Consider the following 18,725-nt stretch of genomic DNA (forward strand, 5'->3'; position numbering starts at 1 on the left):
GAAGAGCCAGAAATCTGCTAAATGTCAAAATGCTACATTTGTTGGCATTTTTATTAAGAATACAAGTGCAGATCAACTTAATCAAAGAATCAAAAAAACACTTCAAGCATGAAGTGCAAAGAAAAATACACAATTCATATTGTAACAGCAATGAAGTATGCTTATAGCTTCTTTAATATTGTCTAGAAAACCCACCCCAAAGGTAATTTTAGAACTATAACTTTTTTTTTTTTAATTCCCCATCTTTTAATATCTTAACTTGTTTTCTGTGAATATCCAAGTTGTGGTAAGGAGAAAGTAACTTTAAACCTAAACTTTTAATTAAAGCTTTTGACGATGGTGAGAAGTAACTTTTCTGAACTTGATGGTCTTAGCAATTTTATCATTCCCCCTTCAGATTTTTCACATATTTCCTTTAGCTCATTTTGAAAATTTCTGAAAAGCATGGTCACAAGAACTATCACTTCTACAGGAATTGTTGTTACAGGCAATTCACTAGATGATTAGGACCAAGTTTTCAGGGTCTAATCTTTGCATATGTAAATCATGAGTGTAACTGCCGTGTCCAGAAATGCCTTTTAAAAAACTGGGCCTAAGATGTCTCCTGAAGATACTCCTTAAAACTGATTTTGCACTAGCAACACTGCAAGTTACTGTGATTAGGTGAACAAGAACCTAATATCTAGATCATGCCTTCCCATACTGAAGAAGCCAAAGAACAAGAAAGCCCATGGGAACTGAGGCCAGAAAGAGAAAGTGATTTACCTCAGCATATACTGTGCCTGAGCCAAGCACTAAACTCCTATCCCCTGAGTTCCGGTCACTGCCATGGAAGCCAACTTTCACCAACATCAGGTGAAGGCTTATCAACAGTCTTATCTTACTGATCGTTTCTTGCACTGGTACTGCCTGCAGCGATAACCAGGACTAACATAACTCAGATGGTTTTGTCTATCTTGCCCGAGCCATTTATGCACTGGTGATAAGTATCAGCACTCTGCAGGCAGCTCCACATCTCCTTTAAAGTGGGATTTAATATTCTAAATCTTCGGGTAGTGGATAACAATGTGAATCAGTAACTAGCTAACCTTATCTGGTGATGATTGCTGGGTGATGGTTAACCTGTGCCAAGGAGTAATCCGTGGCCCACTGCAGGTGCGAGGCGGTGGTGGGAGCCAGCGGTCCTGCAGGGAGCCAGGGACTGCCCCAGCCAGGCTGCAGTGGTCCCCTGCCTGGGATCCTGCTTAATCAGTTAACCCTAAGGTTTAACCAGTTAACAGATTTAATGGAATTTTACATCCCTAATTGCAGAAATAACTTTTTCTGAATGAAATGCAGAGGGCTGTATGAGTCCAGCAGTGCGGTCAGCCCCATGGCCAACAGCAGCAGCTCCCTATTCCCATTTCCTAATGCAGAGTTATCACAAATATGCAGGATAATTAACTTTAAACATGAAGGACACTCAGTTAATTTTTTAAAACATAAATAAGACTGTAAGTAATGTGTGCCATAAGTGATGCATGACTTTAGATGATTAACTGCAAATAGCTACCAGACAGCTGGATAGCCTGTTCTGCAAAATGAATGGAAAGCTGGATAGTCCACAATTGTAAGTCTTGAATTTCAACACAAATAGAAGATTTCCTGCTGACTTTACATCAACTTGTGGTACAGGTGCAAAGGGCTTAGTTTCTGCCAAATGTGGGGAAACTAATCTAGAAACCATAAGAACAGCTTTCCATTACACAAACATTTTATGAAATTAATTACAATAACATACATATCAGCGCTGAGTATTATACCTGCTCTGCTATCATGCACTAATGCAATCAGAATATGTAAAAATGCCAAACAGTTCTGTACAAAACTAATATACAGAGATAGATCAAATAACTGGGAATTGTTCCTGTCAAATTATTTCTGACTATTGATAGGTATCACAAAAAAGACCAGGAAAAATATTTGCCTTGGTCACACTGGAAACTGGAAGAGAAGCATAAACTTATCTTTTAGCTTCTACTACACATGCTATAAACTGCAACTGCTGAAGAAGTAGCACCAGCACCTACTAGACTGAATATATAGGAATTATTTTCCATTTCGTATGCTCCTTACTTTTTAAAAAAAATCCTATTTGGAAATCAGTTTCAATTTAATGACTCAGTAGAAGCCTTTCAGCATTATGTTAAGTAGAAAAAAATCCACAACCCAACATCACATTTTCTCTCTACTCCACAAACAACAAAACAAAAGCCACCAAAAATTCTCCTCCCCCCCACTCCCCCGGGCAGAGCCACAGTAAAAGTGCTTAAAAATTGGAATACTAATTAATTTAGTCTGAGGATGAATAACATTGCTTGTAGTGAAGGCAAACCATTGTAACTGAATAAAATGAGTGAAATTCAAAAATGATGTACTAGGAGACCAGGAGACCCAGCACATCTTCAAGTGCTATAAAAATGAATAGTAGTCAGGTGGCTTGAGAAATGCAATGCACAAGCAAACGAACAAGGAGTCAATGCTACAAAAGACATTATTTAATTGAGAAGATTTTTAGAGAAGACTGAATGTATTTTCCAGAAGAGGGGAAATAAGTTTTGGAGGAGTAGGAGAGGATGGTTTGAATGGCTCTATTGCTACAGAGATTATTGTAAAATTAATTGCCAAGGCACCTAAAACTTTCACAGACTTTTTTAAATTATTTAATCCAAAGCAAACAGCTATTTTAAGAAGACCTTTTTCAAAACTAGCTAAAAGGCAGTAGTCCACCTGTGCTCCCTCCCATTCCACTTTAAGACATATTTTTACAGGACCATGAAAAAGGGCTATAGAAGATCAAGGCAAGAGATGAGGGCTCTCCTGCTTTAATGATTTCTAGAGATTTGTAGGAGCATGAAAGAAATTGATCCAAAGTCCACCAAAGTTAACAGAAAGTTTCCTGTGACTTTGGCGGGCATTGTATCAGGCCACATATGAATACACAGCATATGTACAACATGAAAGCATGAAAGTTAAGGTTCTGCTTGCAATCTTGAACTTTGCTCCTTAGAATGCAGACTTTAGATACTCTATTGTGTTAGATGTTATGATACTTTACATAACACCAACAACGCTATAACAACAGTTGAGAATTAGCCTTTAATTATGTAAATATGCATTATAATACTTACTGATATGCAGGGGAACTGATAGCCACACCAGCCTCTGGACAAGGTGGAGGTAGGGGGTGACTTCACGCTCCTGGAAGGGGCAGGGCCAAAGGCAGCCAGCCCTCTTCACCATCTAGATTGTTATGCCCCACCCAGAGCTGCCTGGAGCATAGCACCCGTGCTTCCCCAAGCAGCCCTAAGACTCGCTCAGAGAGCCACAGTGATTTAAAGGGCCTGGCATTCCAGAGCCCTAGGCCCCTCTGAATTACCAGGCCCCAGGGAATTTGCTCTCTTTACCTCCCTTTTCCCGGCCCTTTCCCTCCTCCCCCCAAGTGGCAGGCCTGCTAGTATGCACAAAAGGATATGTTCAAGTGGCATGTTCGTTTTTTGTTGTCATATTGTTAACTGTGCAATCTTAATGTAAACACTGAATTATTATGAAAATATAATATGGACACACATTGCCCATGGAAAATAATTAGCCTACATGCCGCTACATATTTTGTTTCTGAAAAAATACAACAGAGTTACTAACATGGTCTTCATGGACTAACAACATATCCAGATAAAGACAGATTTATGTGCTAAGTCTTAGAAACATACCTGCATAGTACCTTACTTAACATATGCCCTAAATTTCCTAACAGCCATTAAAATTGCAATGAGAGTCATAGTAGTGACCAGGGAATGCATTACTGCAAGTACAAAACTTGATGTAGAACTGCACATTAGAACCATTGTGAGAGTTTTTGCACACACCTATAATTCTATCACTATTTGTGTAGAAATGTATTGTGACAACTTTTGCTTTTATATCAGAAGTACATTTTGCTAATGTAATATACCTGGCATAAGAATGAGCAGAGGAAAATTCATATTTTTTCAATGCATAGAAATGTAAACCATAGATATCAGAAAACACTGTTTACACTGCTTCAATTACTTGTCACTGAAAGTGGCATTCTCATCATGAAGATTAAACCTCAACTGCCAAATCTTAAACACTATTATGTTAATATTTATATTTTTAGGTAAATTCTAATCCTGTGTCTTCTTTTTAACTCTAATCCAGATAACACATATTAAAGTAAAGCAACAGTTACTGTTCAGAAAACCATATCTTTAAAACATTTCCCTTTAACACTCCTCACCTTTTGGAGTCTGAAGAAATATACACATGCCCTCCTAAGCAAATATTAAATCTGGCAATCTGGAAAATAGTGCTCTAAGGGTTAAACAGTAGTCAGGTATCAGTACTAAATTCATAATAGAGATGTAGCCGTGTTAGTCTGGTCTTGCTAAAACAAAAAACAGGACTCTGAAGCACTTTAAAAGACTAAAGTGCTGCATAGCCCTGTTTTTTACTAAATTAATGTGGACCTATAAAAGTAGGGTTGGTTTGTTTTGTTATAAAAATGTTTTATCCAGACTGCAAATGATAAAGTATCTAAAGCTTTTGGATAGTATGTTCATTCTATTTTTTCCTGATACTGTACCTCACAGGTTTCCTGTCTCGTAGCAAATCTTCCAGGCTCTTTTCACAATGTTCAGCTGCCACCACCAACCTCTCTGATTAAAAGAATATAACAGTAGCAATTTTAGACTCTAAACACACAGCGTTATTTCATCAGTTAGTCACAAAGAGGATGCCTACTTATTTTGGAAAACTGTAGATGTCTTAGCATAACTGAACGTAGCTACATTATACCGCCGTCAAAATGTTTAGAATTCAGAAAGGTTTCACAGAAGTAAAATTGCTTTATTTTTCTATATAAAATACAGGAGTTTTTTTTTAAACCACCTACAAATTCAAAACACCAAGAAATGGTCACCTATTCACTTCCTATTAAATACAATTTTTGTGAGAAGTGGCAACCATCTGCATTAAAGATGCCTCTGTGTTCAATTTTCTGTACAACATAACTTTCTGTAATATTAAAGACACTTTCAAAAACAAAATACTTTCCAAGAATATATCACAATTCACCAACCAATGATCTGAGGTACAATTGCTATTTTAAATTAGTGCTCTGCTCCTGCCAGGAATATTATATACAAATAGTTGCCATAGTTTATTACAGGTTGAACCTCTCTATTCCTGTATCCTTGAGACCTGATGGGTGCTGTACCAGAGAATTTGCCAGATCACACGTCAATATTGTTTAGCAGCATTACCAACACTTCCATTGCTTCCTGGGCTCTTCAAAGATGTTTAAGGGCAAACTAGAGCTAAACAACAGCACAGAACACAGAGAGCCAGGACTGGGGGCTGTTAACAACCATTATGGGACTGGGGGAAACTTGGCCATGATAAGTGGACATCTGGATAACTAAAATCATGCCAGACCACAAATGTTGTCAGACTAGAGAGGTCCAACCTGTGCTATTGCAAAGGAAGCAAAACATCCCTACTAGAAACAAGAAACAGTTGCTCCAATCATTATTTTAGAATCAACTCAGAAAAATTCCATAAGAACAGAAAAGCTATTAATGCTGGAAAGTTGGTTAATACTCTAGCTTTACATGTTTAAAAGGTTTAAACAAACAAGAATTAGGAACGGAAGGGAGTAGTGGACTACCTGATAAGCACTACGTTTAAACTGCAGAGCCCCAGCAGAGGTAGTGAGTACCACCCACTTATCAACTATCTAGTAGTCAATGGAAATTCCATCGACTACTGAATTAGCTAATTAATCGGAACTTAACATCCCTAGCAAAAATCATATGTGGGTCACAACAGAAGAAATTCCGATGGTGTAATCAAAATCATTTTAGAACTCAATCACATCTGAAAAGCCACAGTGTAGCTTGCAACAGATAACCTTTTGGCTGTGTCTAGACTGGCCACTTTTTCCGGAAAAGTACTTGCTTTTCCGGAAAAACTTGCCAGCTGTCTACACTGGCCACTTAAATTTCTGCAAAAGCACTGACGATCTCATGTAAGATTGTCAGTGCTTTTGCGGAAATACTATGCTGCTCCCATTCAGGCAAAAGTTTTTTTCCGAAAAACTTTTGCGCAAAAGGGCCAGTGTAGACAGCAGAGATTTGTTTTCCGCAAAAAAGCCCCAATCGCGAAAATGGCAATCAGGGCTTTTTTGCGCAAAAGCGCATCTAGATTGGCCACGGATGCTTTTCCGCAAAAAGTGCTTTTGCAGAAAAACATCCTGCCAATCTAGACGCGCTTTTCCGAAAATGCTTTTAATGGAAAACTTTTCCGTTAAAAGCATTTCTGGAAAATCATGCCAGTGTAGACGTAGCCTTTCTGTTTCGGAGATTAAAGGATGGGAATAGCAAGGAATAAGAGAGTTGTAGCTCAATGTATTCCAATGGCCTATAGATGACATATGGCAGATGCGGACAGAAATCCCCTAAATACATTTGCTGTATACACTGGTTTAGGGTACGAAGGATGCAGGAGGACAGGAGAGGAAGGCTATCAGTTTATATAATTAAATATATCACTTGACAATTCCCTTGTATTATTTCTCAACAGAACTGAATGATTGTCAAAATAAACAAAGATGATACAAAATTAAGAATAATACTTGAAACAACTACATTTATGAATTCCAAAAAGTTGTTTGCATAGCATCCTATTAGTATGAATTAGGTAGAACTTACTATTAAGTAGAACTTTCTTTTAAACATTGAACACCAAAAGAAAGGATAGAGCAATTAAATAATGTGGGGAAAAAAACCAGATACATTGATAAATTCCAGAAACCCACAAGATAAGTGAACAGAAAAAACTACAGTTGTCAAGGGAAAAAATGGGGTGGAGGCAGAAGAAGAAAGGAGAGAGTGAGGAAAAAAAGATGGGAAATGCGTGAAAAAGAAAAGGAAATACCTAGAAGTTATCATTCACTGTTATGTGCAGGGCTTGACAAACAGCAGCGAAATCTACTCGCTAGCACCGCACCGCGCATGCGCAAGACCCACATTGCACATGCGCATGCTGCCGGTGAATAGGGCGTCTGGCTGAAATCTACTCGCCCCGGGCGAGTAGATTCACTGATTTGTCGAGCCCTGCTTATGTGGATAACTTGATTACTGAGATCTTCAGCCAAACCACCTACATCTGCTTTTATGCAACAATATTCTAGCCATGTTGGTCCCAAAATATTAGAGACACAAGGTGACTGAGATATCTTTTCACTAAACCATCTTCTGATGGGGAAACAGACAAGTTTTTGAGGTATTTTTCAGGTCTGGGTAAGGTACAGTAAAACTCCATTGGTCCGGCATCCAATGCTCCGGCACTCCTGATGGTCCAGCACCATCGGGAACCCAGAAGTGCTCCGGGCAGCCAGACAATTGGAGCTGCTCTGCGCCCGGCTTCCCTGATTCAGCCGCTGCTGAAACTGACCAGCAGCTGAATCGGAGAAGCTGGGGGCAGAGCAACTGGGGTGCTGCCGCCGGGTTGGTCCCGTAGCGCTGTCCCTTGGGGCTGCGGGACCAACCCGGCAGCACCCCAGCTGCTCTTGGGGACGCCGAGGGGAGGCGCTATGGGACCAACCCAACAGCACCCCAGATGTTCTACCCCAGGCGCCCTCGATTCACCTGCTGCTGAAACTGACCAGCAGTTGATTCCAGAAAGCCCGGGGCAGAGTAGCTCTGCCCCCGGCTTCCTGGAGTCAGCCTCTGATCAGTCAGAGCTGGGGTGCTGCTGGGTTGGTCTCGCAGCACCGAGGAGCGGCGATACTGGAGCAACCCAGCAGGACCCCAGCTGCTCTGCCACAAGCGTTCCAGATTCAGACCCTGCTGATACTGACCAGGAGTGGCTGAATCGGAGACTTCTGGGGCAGAGCCAGACTATCGGAAGGGGGTGGGCTATGAGGGGTCTGGGTTGTCATCCCTCCCACCCCATCCCGGACCCCTCGTAACCCGGCATATCTGATAATCCAGCACCCCCTGGGTCCTAAAGGTGCCAGATTATCGGAAGTTTACAGTACTAAGAATGACACTTATCTCTTTCACCAACAGACATTGATCCAAAGAATAGATTTTACCTCTTTTACATCTGCTTTTGTCATCTGTAATGACATAGCAGTAAGACTGCTGCAATCAGTCCAAGTAAAGGCATACTACTGTTTTGGAAACAAAATATACAACATTTCTCCAAATGTAAGCCACAAAGGTAAGGTTTTGCAGGAGCAGCTGCCATCACACCAACTAAATCATTACGGTAAAATACCTTCTTTCATTTAAATGTAACTTCTCTAGGAAAGAAAACACTCACCGTGCTTCCCTCTAGAAATGTCCACATATTGACAAAGTCTGGGATGGGTAATTGTCTTAAGGATTTGAAAACGGCCCAAAATTTTGATGGAGTTTGGTGTCAGAGGAAGGCCGTTGCTTCCACAAACATCATGTGGCAGTGCTGAAGCAAAGAAGGTGGAGACACCCATCACAGCATCCTTTAAGGGAAACATTTCCCCCCTTTCAATCCTTCCAAGAAATACACTGAAAAGAAAATGAAGAAACTTACCTAAAATCTTTAGTATGGCAAAAAAGTTCTTGTGGATAACTAATAATATTGCCAAAATATTAGCTAGACTACATTAAAATAAACCAATAAAATATAATTCTTAATAAAACAAATATATACTTGTGCATCAGTATCACAAGCATGCACCTTTGTGTCATTATGTTAAGCTATGTTCAGGGATTAAAATAAACTAAGTTTATAGTGAAGACCGTATTATTAGGTATGTTAAATTTAGATTAATTGGTTAATCAAATAGTCTATGCAATTTGCACAGACTATATGAATAGTTAATAAGGGCACCTCCGCCTTTGAAGTGTAGGAACAGTCCCAGGGCTGTTCAAGTTTGAGAATAGTCCCAACAGCAAGAGCCAAAGGCAACACATTATGAGAAAACAATCTCACCCCAAGAGAATGGGTGATGGACAACTTGTTTTCCCTAATCTCTGTTTGGGGACTCTAGTTTGTTTGTAATAATTTTTTGCCTCTCCCTTTATAGGCTACTAGAAAGGAGTAGCGCTCTGTGCTCCTTCATCCTTTCTGGCAGATAGGTATCCACTATTTTGCTGCTACTCAAACTCTTAGGATGCATCTACACTGGCCGCTTGAATTTGCTCAAGAGCACTGACTTCGTAATGTACAAAATCAGTGCTTCGTGCACAAATACTTTCACGCTCCTACTCGGGAAAAAGCTCTATTGTGCAAGAATACTTGCTCAAGAGGGCCAGTGTAGACAGGAAAGAACTGTTGTGTGTAAAAAAGCCCCGATGGCTAAAATGGCAATTGGGGCTTTCTTACACAAAAGCGCGTCTAGACTGGTCACATATGCTTTTGCGCAAAAGCACTTTTTGTGCGAAAGCATCCATGCCAATTTAGACGCGCTTTTGTGGCAATACTTTTAACGGAAAAACTTTTAAAAGTATTTGCGCAAAATCATGCCAGTCTAGACTCAGCCTTATATTGCAGTTGTCATTGTGTCTGGGGGGGAAGGGAAAGGGACAGTATCAAACTCACCCATAAATGGTTGTGTTTTCCACCTCTGGCCTTGCTCAAAGCTTACCATGCAATAATATTAATAGACCTGACTCTTATTAGTTTCATTATGCTTCCAAGGAATTTAAAAAACAAAGAGAAAATGACAGGAAATAATGTCAATTTACTCTGCACCTACTTGGCAAAGCTATCAGAGGAATAGATGCTACAGCTCTCTTTGCAGATTCAGGAAAACAGCTCAGTGCAAGCTTAAACTTCTTACCAGGAAACAAGTCCCTTTCTGATCATAGTGACTTGGAAGTCTCTTTTTGTTGCAAAAAATTAATGCATCGGCCTCCACACCCACCAGATGGTTTCCCCCTCACTTCTATGGACGGAATTTCTCAGTCCTTGCAGTAATTAGCAAGAATAACCGCTGCTAGATTTGCAATTGGGAGGGCGGGGGGAGGTGAATAGAGAAGTGTTCTAGCATCAGCCTGAGACGCGCTGAAACAGTAACTATCCTGCAAAGAAGAGCCCTGCACTGGTTCTCAGGAAGACGTCCCACGCCCCTCTCCAGCGAGCACAGCGTTATTCATTTGGGGAAAGGGATCAGAGGGCGGACAGAGGGGCACGGGGCGGCGGGACACGGGCAGCACCGGAGGGCGCGGCGCGCGGGGCCCAGCAAGGCAGGGGCTGCAAGGAGGCTGCGGGGAGCAGCAGCAGACCCCGGGGAAGCAGCGGCGCTGGGGCGGGACCAGGGCGGCAGGTACCTGCTCCAAACGCTGGGCGCGGGGCACGAGCCAGCTAGAGCCCGCCTCGCGCCGCCGTGGCTGCTCCCAGCATTGCCGCGTCTCTAGCCCTCCCCGAGGACACCGCCGCCTCCCGAGCGCGAGAGCCCAACCCCCCTGAACGCCGGCAGGTGCCTGAGCACGCAACCCCCTCGCGCCTCTGACCTCACCACTAAGCGCCGCAGCTCGGCAAAGGACCCTGGCTTCTGTTGAGGGAAGGGGCCGGGGAAGTCACAGGTGCCTAAAAAACTGTCATTACGTGCAACGCGAGGTTCTCCCGTGGGAATTCAGGGTCGACATACGGGCTCGTTGCGGCCGATGTGCCGCTTTTTTTTAACATGGTTCTTTGCTGGAACTAAGGCGGCACACTGCATGTCAGTGGCAGGCGTTTTCCGGGGCAGCCACGAGAGCGGGGTCCTTTCTCTCGCGCCTCCTCCCGACGCTGCGGCGGAGGCGGTGACCTCGGGTTCGGCTTCCCCCGGTTCATGTGAGTGTCTCTCGGCTCCGGCCGCGTTCTCTTGTACGGATCTGCGGGCGGGGGGCCGGGCCGCCCTTCTTCTTCCCCCCCCTTCCCGTGCGCGAGCAGAGCCGGGAGTAACCCCGCCCCCCATCACTGGGGACCTTCCGGCGCTGAGTCCGGAGAAGGAGCCGTTGCGCGGCCTGCTCGGCGGTTGTGCTTCCCCGCGGCTTCCTTGCCGTCCGCGTTAACGGGCCCTCATGGCAGCCTGCAGAGCCTGCCCCCTGCCGCTGGGCCCGGGGTGCTGCGGGGCTGGCAAATGCAGAGTCCGCAGCAGCTTCTTTCCCATCAGAAGTCGCAGGCTCGGATGGAACGTGACAGTCCCTTGAGGGCAGCCCCCGCCTTGCTGTGGGATTTGCGTCTCGCTATTCAGGCTTCCGCGTGTCTTTGGAGCAGCAGGGCCAGAAAGGTGGCTGGGTTAGTCTGTGTCTGCAAAAACGAGGAGTCCTTCAAGACTAATCGATTTATTTGGGCATAAGCTTCCGTCGGTTAATTAAAAACCCAATTTGCTATAAGCATGGAATGGAAACCACTTTATGCATATCAAGAAGTGGTGGTGGTGTTTTTTTAAACCCACGAAAGCTTTATGCCCAAATAAATCTGTTTGTCTTTAAGGTGACACAGAACTCCTGGTTTTTGCATAGTTAGAGTTGTCTGGGGAAGCTGGAGGCTTTGATGTTTGTAGAATCTGGGGCTGTATGGGACCCTTTGTGGGAATTGTGGACATGAACGTGTTAAATGAATGTTTAACGTGAATAATGAAATAGCATAAACATGGGGATATTTAACTACTAAACTTTACATTTCAGGGTTAACAATCCATCAAGTGACAGTTATCTGCATTATATTTCAGGCTGCAGGCTCAGGAAGTCAGTGTTTTAATTAACAGTTGGTTCATAGTTGTACAGTTCATTTCTCATTAGAAATATCATTTTTTTAAATGAAAGCTTAAATTCTAGAAGACAGTTCTGTGGTAAAGGATGGATGAGCATATTCTGTATCCACAAAATACAAAAGGGCCTTAACTGTCTTCTAGAATCTAGACACAGATTTTTTTACTTCAAAGGCATCATTTTGTGTACAGGCAGTCCCCGGGTTACATGGATCCAACTTACATCGGATCCCTACTTATAAACGGGGTGAGGCAACCCCGCACTAGCTGCTTCCCCCCAGCAGACCAGGGAGATGCGAAGCTAGCGCCCCCTCCCCTCCCCCCAGCAGACCAGGGAGACGCGGAGCGGCTTTTCTCAGCAGACACCTCAGCTTGAGAATAAAGGACTGAGAGAAGTGAGGTGTGGGAGAATAAAACTGAGCTTTGGAGAAATGTTTGGCTAGAGTTTCCCCTACAATATGTACCAGTTCCGACTTACATACAAATTCAACTTAAGAACAAACCTACAGTCCCTATTTTGTATGTAACTGCCTGTACTAGTTTTTCTGGCTTCAACTAAGTTTTTTTTTTTTTTTTTAAATACACTTCCACTTTTTGCTTAGTATGGTACAAATATGAATAAATGATGTAGCATAAGTGCTCCTTCACTCTACTCTTGGTAGAGGCAATTGGAAAGATGTAAAATATGAATCTATCATGTGGATTCTATATGTGTCATATCATGTTTGTCATCTTTTGTGAGCACAACCCACTTTTTCAGCTCATGATACTCTTTATATGTTTTTGTTAGTCTCAAAGTCTCTAAGAGTATATCTATACATATATAGACATATGTATGCTACCTAAACAGCAGCTTTGCTTTAGAATAACTGATGATATTATTACATAACAAAGGCAACATGACATTTTTGTCGTGACGTTATTCTGAAATAATAAAGAGCACGTCTACACAATAAGCCATTATTTTGAAGTAGTGGTGAGCTGGAGGACTTCTTACTCCAATTTCTGTAACCCTCATTTCACCAGAGCTACGTCTAGACTGGCATGATTTTCTGCAAATGCTTTTAACGGAAAAGTTTTCCGTTAAAAGCATTTGCAGAAAAGAGCGTCTAGGTTGGCACGGACGCTTTTCCGCAAAAGCACTTTTTGCGGAAAAGCGTCCGTGCCAATCTAGATGCGGTTTTGCACAAGAAAGCCCCGATCACCATTTTTGCAATCGGGGCTTTTTTGCGCAAAACAATACTGCGTTGTCTACACTGGCACTCTTGCGCAAAAGTATTTGCGCAAGAGGGCTTTTGCCCGAACGGGAGCAGCATAGTATTTCCGCAAGAAGCACTGATTTCAGACAGTAGGAAGTCAGTGTTCTTGCGGAAATTCAGGCGGCCACTGTAGACAGCTGGCAAGTTTTTCCGCAAAAGCACCTGCTTTTGCGGAAAAACTTGCCAGTCTAGACGCAGCCCAGGAGTAAGGGAAGTTGAAGGAAGAGTGTTTTTCCCTCAACTACCTGCTGTGTAGACAGCACCAAAAGGCGAATTAAGCTATTTTTACTTGAGCTATGCAATTGACATAGCTGAAGTTGCGTGGCTTAATTCAATGTTTACTCTGCTGTGAGATGTGCCCTAATAGTTGTTTTTTGAAACAATCTTGTGGGTTACATAAATAATATGGGAATATGGTTTACTAGGAATCAGGTGCTAAGGTTCTGTTCCTATTTCTGTCACTAGTTTACTTTTGGCAAGTCAATATATCTGTCTTGATTTTTCCCATTTGTAAAATACTTAATTTTCAGCAGTATTGTTGGGTTTTATTCGCATTCCAAGCAGTTTATTGTGTGAGGGTCTTTCAATAAAGATAATAAAAACCAAGTTCTTTCTGCCCTTCATGAATAATCAGATGACATGAATGCTATTAATAACGTTTTGGATAATCCCCATTAAGGATGTTAAAATAGGCTTAATTGACTACTGGGGATCTTGTACATTTCAAAGGAGGAATGTGGAATTCTGCATACAGCCCTGGACTAGCGGGAAGTCCTGCTACTCTGGGCTGCATGCAGGATGCCTGCTTTGAAATGCACAAGAGTCCCCAGTGGGGGCTCTTCTGCATTTCAAAGCCATGAAGCCCAGGGTTGGGGGGAAGGGGACACTGCTATATATCCTTAATTCGCAATATTTACTTTCACTGTCTTGCAAATCTCCCAGTATGTGGCAAATAATCAGATTTGTTTATTGCTCTTTACTATCACTACTAATCTTGTCCTTTTGGGACAGCTCAGTCCACAGAATTTTTATTATGCTTTGCAGAGGCTGGAAATTATGAAGAAAGCGCGGGTGTTACTGTAAATCTATCTGGCACTTAACTAGCTGGAAAACTTTAAGAAACTGGCAAATTTCCAAGCCGGGGGGAAAAAAAGAAACTGGTGCTTTAAGCTGGGCATGCAGCATATACCTGGGGGGTGGGGCGAACGGCCGCCTGATGCCAGGCCGCATCCCGGCACCCTCACGGCTCATGGCCAGTCCCCTCTACCGCCTAGCCTCCCTTGGCAGGTCAGCCCTCGCAGCTTCCGGAAGCCCGGCACCGTCAGGGCCGTTTGTCCCCTCCTCCCTCCGGCAGGCTGTCCCTGCCATCTCTGCCTCCCGGCTTCCACCCCCCCTCACGAGGCCTTATCCCACCCTCATGGCTTGTGCCCCCCCCCCCAAACAGTATGTTCACCAGTTTCTTTGATTTTACTTTCAAAGCTTCCTAATGGAAAAAATATTGTCAGTTTTATCTTAGGCTACTTCATTTTGAGGAAGCTGTGAGTAGCAGAGCTAGCAGTTGAGATACAGGGGATGAGGACCCAGAAAAGGAATGGGAATGAGGAGTGGAGACTTGTTCAGACATCACAGTTGCTATGAGTAGAGGGGATGAGCTATACTACATGTCTTCACACCAGAGGGAAAAGTAGCAGGAAGTAGGGATGTGAAAGAGTAGTCGATTATTGGACTACCTGATAAGCCTAGGCTTATCAGGTAGTTGAGTCAACTACTCTCATTCCCCCCTCTCCCTCCTTTGCTGCCTCTACATCAGAGTCAGTAAGGGGAGAGAGGAGCAAGAGCTGGTTCCCCTAGTACTGTCTCCACGGTGCCACTTGTCCCCCACCCCCACCCTGCTGCCTTTATAAGAGACAGCAGTGCAGGGAGGCCAGGGGAGGCTGCTCTGGAAGCTGCAAATTAGGGATATTAAGAGGCGGGTAATTGACAGATTGTGCAGTGAATACAATTTGTATCAACAACATAATTAGTCGATAAGGGAAGGTGCCCACGCCGGGACAGGAGCTACCCCTGCTGCAGCTCTACAGTTTAAATGTAGAAAGATCCGGGTGCGCATGCAGCCCAGCTCCTACGTTTAAACTGCAGAGCCGCAAAGAGGGTAGATCCCGAACCAGCACAAGAATGGGCAGATCTGGGACCACTGCAGCTCTGAATGTTAAATGGAGTAAGAGCTGGGTGGTTCTTACTCCATTTAAAATGCAGAAGCGCAGTGGTCCCAGGCTGGTGCAACCTGGGACTGCTCAGTCCTGACTCTGATCCAGGTTCAGCAGCTCCTGTTTACGATGGCCCAGGTTGGCCACAGGCAGAGCCTCTGCCTGTGACCAGTCCAGGCCACCACAAACAGGCTGCAGCACCTGCTCACGGCAGCTGGGGTTGGCCATGGACAGGGGCTGCTGCTGGAGCAGCCTTTGCCCACAGTAAGCTGCTTGGCCCACCATGGGCAGAGGCTGATAGAGGCCACAGCTCGCGGCGGGAGGGGGGGAGAGGGAGAGGTGGCACTGTGGACATGGTGCTGGAGGAACCGGCTTTTAAACCGGCTCTCCCCCCCCCCCCCCCTGCAGCAGCGGCCTCTGAACACAGGCAGCAAGAGGCAGGGGAAGCGAGTAGTCAAGTACTCACCTAATCACTTACATCCCTACCACCAACAGAGGCTGCTCCAGCAGGGGCTGCTGCTGGAGCATCCTTTGTTTGTGATGGCTGTGGCTGGCTGCAAACAGAGGCTGCTGGACCCAGTACGAGCTGGGACTGAGCAAACCCAGCTTAGTCCTAGCTTGCCCCGAGTCCAGGAGCTACCCCTGCTGTGGCTGTGCAGTTTAAATGTACTAGGAGCTGGGCTGCCTGCACTCCCAACTCTTAGGCTACGTCTAGACTGGCCACAAATTCCAGAAAAGGGATGCAAATCAGGTAAGTCAGCATAGGGAAATCCACAGGGGATTTAAATATCCCCCGCGGATTTAAATAAGCATGTCCGCCGCTTTTTTTCCGGCTTCGGGAAAAGCCGGAAAAAAAGCGTCTAGACTGGCGCGATCCTCCGGAATAAAGCCCTTTTCCGGAGGATCTCTTATTCCTACTTTCAAGTAGGAATAAGAGATCCTCCGGAAAATGGCTTTATTCCTACTTGCAAGTAGGAATAAGAGATCCTCCGGAAAAGGGCTTTATTCCGGAGGATCGCGCCAGTCTAGACGCTTTTTTTCCGGCTTTTCCCCAAGCCGGAAAAAAAGCGGCGGACATGTTTATTTAAATCCGCAGGGGATATTTAAATCCCCCGTGGATTTCCCTATGCTGACTTACCTGATTTGCATCCCTTTTCTGGAATTTGTTGCCAGTCTAGACGTAGCCTTACTGTTTAAACTGCAGAGCTGCAACAGGGGTAGCTCCTTCTGAGTGCCTTCCCTTACCAATTCAAATTGTATTGACTACATGAGATTACCCAATTACCTGCCCCTTAACATCCTTAGCATGAAGACCTGTACCAATTTGGGAGCCAGGAATCTCTGGGAATAAAGAAAAGAGCAGTTGTGAGGAGGCAGGGAGGGAGATGGTTCTTTTGATTTTATCAGAGATCTACTAGACAAAGAATAGTATGAAGAATGTACCCTCAAGTAATGCCATCACCCTTCCCATTCCTATCTTGTATAGATAGTAAGATATTCTGGATTTCTCATCATGGCATTGCTTACTATTTTACAGGTTCTGATTATTGTTTAGGTCAGTGGAGGGTAATCTGCGACCCATCAGGGTAATCTGATTGCTGTCTGTGAGATGTTTTGGTGGCGTTGCACAGCCCCCACAAATCCCAGTGACTGCAATTTGCCATTCCCAACCAATAGAAGCTGCAGGAAACAGTGGCCAGCATATCCCTGCAGCCCCTTCACTCGCAGACTACGCCACCCCAGATCCCCTTGGCCAAGAAGAGTGAAGTGCAGCCGCTGGGAGTCAGCACATGTGGAGAGCCATCAGATTACCCCAATGGGCTGCAAGTTACCCACCACTGATTTAGTGTTTAGTGATCTCTGACCAGTGGGATATTGATACATTGAATGTTTTGGTCACCTCATTGGTTTCAGAATAATGTCTTTTTTGGATTTCCTTCCAGTACACCTGTTTTTGTTTTCTCTGTTTTAAGGGCTTTTCAGTTTAACAAAATGTTACTGCTTTCCATTTTGCTTTGCCAGCAGTATCCAGACAATCTTTAAAGTGGTCTTTTCTGTATCTTACATTACCTTCCAATCCTTATTGACTGGGATTAGCACTGCATTATATGTTAGTCTGCTGTTGATAATGTGCCAGTGTCGGCCTTCATTTGGAATTCAAATGCAAAAAGCAGGTGATGGACTGAAATGTCATATTTCTGCCAGGGCCATGGAGATGATTTTAGGTTGTTGAACTTTAAACAGAAGTGTCTTTTTCATGTATGCCCAGAATTACTAGCAAATTTTTAAAAACTCAAACTAACTTTTGCGTAGAAGTATCAAATTGCAAAAGAGCAAGACATGTTTAAGTATCTAAAAGGGTGTTACAAGGAGGAGGGAGAAAAATTGTTCTCCTTGGCCTCTGATGATAGGGCAAGAAGCAATGGGCTTAAATTGCAACAAGAGAGGTTTAGGTTGGACATTAGGAAAAACTTCCTGCTTGTCAGAGTGGTTAAACACTGGAATAGGTTGCCTAGGGAGGTTGTGGAATCTCCATCACTAGAGATATTTAAAAGCAAGTTGTATAGACATCTGTCGGATGATCTAGATCAGGTGTGGGCAAAAGGGCCCTTGCGGGCCAGATCCAATCAGGGCCTAGGGACGGGGGAGCGCACTCGTAGTCAGCCCTGGCCAATCAGGGCTTGAGGATGGGGGGAGCGTGCAAAGTCTCCTCCTGCCCTACAAGGGGCTCGGCACTTAAAGTCAACTACCAGCTGGTGGTGGTTGACTCTCCACGTGGTGCTCCCTTGCAGGGCGGGGGCAAGGAGCAAGAGACTTTGTGTGCTCACTTTCCCCTGGTCCCTGATTGACCTGGGGGTGGAGCACGCAAAGTCTCCAACCATCACCGGGGCAGGGCACCTAGAGGGAACCACCAGCTGTTCAGAACAGCTAGTGGTTGTTTCTGGGGGCAGGCTGAGAGAGAGACTTCATGTGCTCCCCTACCCCCAGACCAATCAGGGTCTATGAGTGGGGCAGTGTGGAAGTGTAATGGCCCCGCCCATTCCGCCTGAGGCCCTGCCTCTTTCCGGGCAGCCTAGGGCCCCTTCAAAAATTTCTGAAGTGGCCCCCCGTCATAAATTATTGCCCACCCCGATCTAGATGGTGCTTAGTCCTGCCATGAGGGCAGGCGACTGGACTTGATGACTTCTTGAGGTCCCTTCCAGTTCTAGTATTCTATGTTAGTTAAAATTGCTAATTTTTAAAATTACTGAATTGAAGCATGAAATGGTATCTTAAACAAAAGATGTAAAATAGAACAAGAAAATAGTTTTTAAGGTATATTAAAAGCAAGGAGAAATGTAGCTCTCCTGCTTCATCGGAAAAGAAAGCAAACCGAAATCCTACAGATTTATGTTGGTATAGCTACTTAATTTTGGCAAAATGGTTACACTGACTGAGCATTGTCTACACTGG

At 44.2% G+C, this 18,725-nt stretch overlaps 2 protein-coding genes across 8 annotated transcripts in view; one reads left to right on the forward strand and one right to left on the reverse strand.

Moving 5' to 3' along the window:
• The window catches only part of TBCK (TBC1 domain containing kinase), a 184,130-nt gene extending 173,345 nt beyond the window's left edge, over positions 1-10,785 (reverse strand). For 2 of the 7 annotated variants that reach the window (XM_075929700.1, XM_075929695.1), the window contains exons 1-3: positions 10,657-10,785; positions 8,389-8,612; positions 4,646-4,718 (exon numbers count right to left, since the gene is read on the reverse strand). In XM_075929700.1, the coding sequence (XP_075785815.1) occupies positions 4,646-4,718; positions 8,389-8,612; positions 10,657-10,697 (338 nt within the window). In that variant the 5' untranslated portion in view covers positions 10,698-10,785. The other 5 variants (XM_075929699.1, XM_075929696.1, XM_075929697.1 and 2 more) reach the window with 5 other exon arrangements.
• The window catches only part of AIMP1 (aminoacyl tRNA synthetase complex interacting multifunctional protein 1), a 50,515-nt gene continuing 42,536 nt past the window's right edge, over positions 10,747-18,725 (forward strand). The window contains exon 1 of the mRNA XM_006119308.4: positions 10,747-10,884. Within this exon, the coding sequence (XP_006119370.2) occupies positions 10,883-10,884 (2 nt within the window). The 5' untranslated portion in view covers positions 10,747-10,882. The remainder of the gene's footprint in view (positions 10,885-18,725) is intronic.

This window comes from Pelodiscus sinensis, chromosome 5, assembly GCF_049634645.1.
Source record: "Pelodiscus sinensis isolate JC-2024 chromosome 5, ASM4963464v1, whole genome shotgun sequence".
In the NCBI taxonomy this organism is placed as follows: Eukaryota; Metazoa; Chordata; order Testudines; family Trionychidae; genus Pelodiscus; species Pelodiscus sinensis.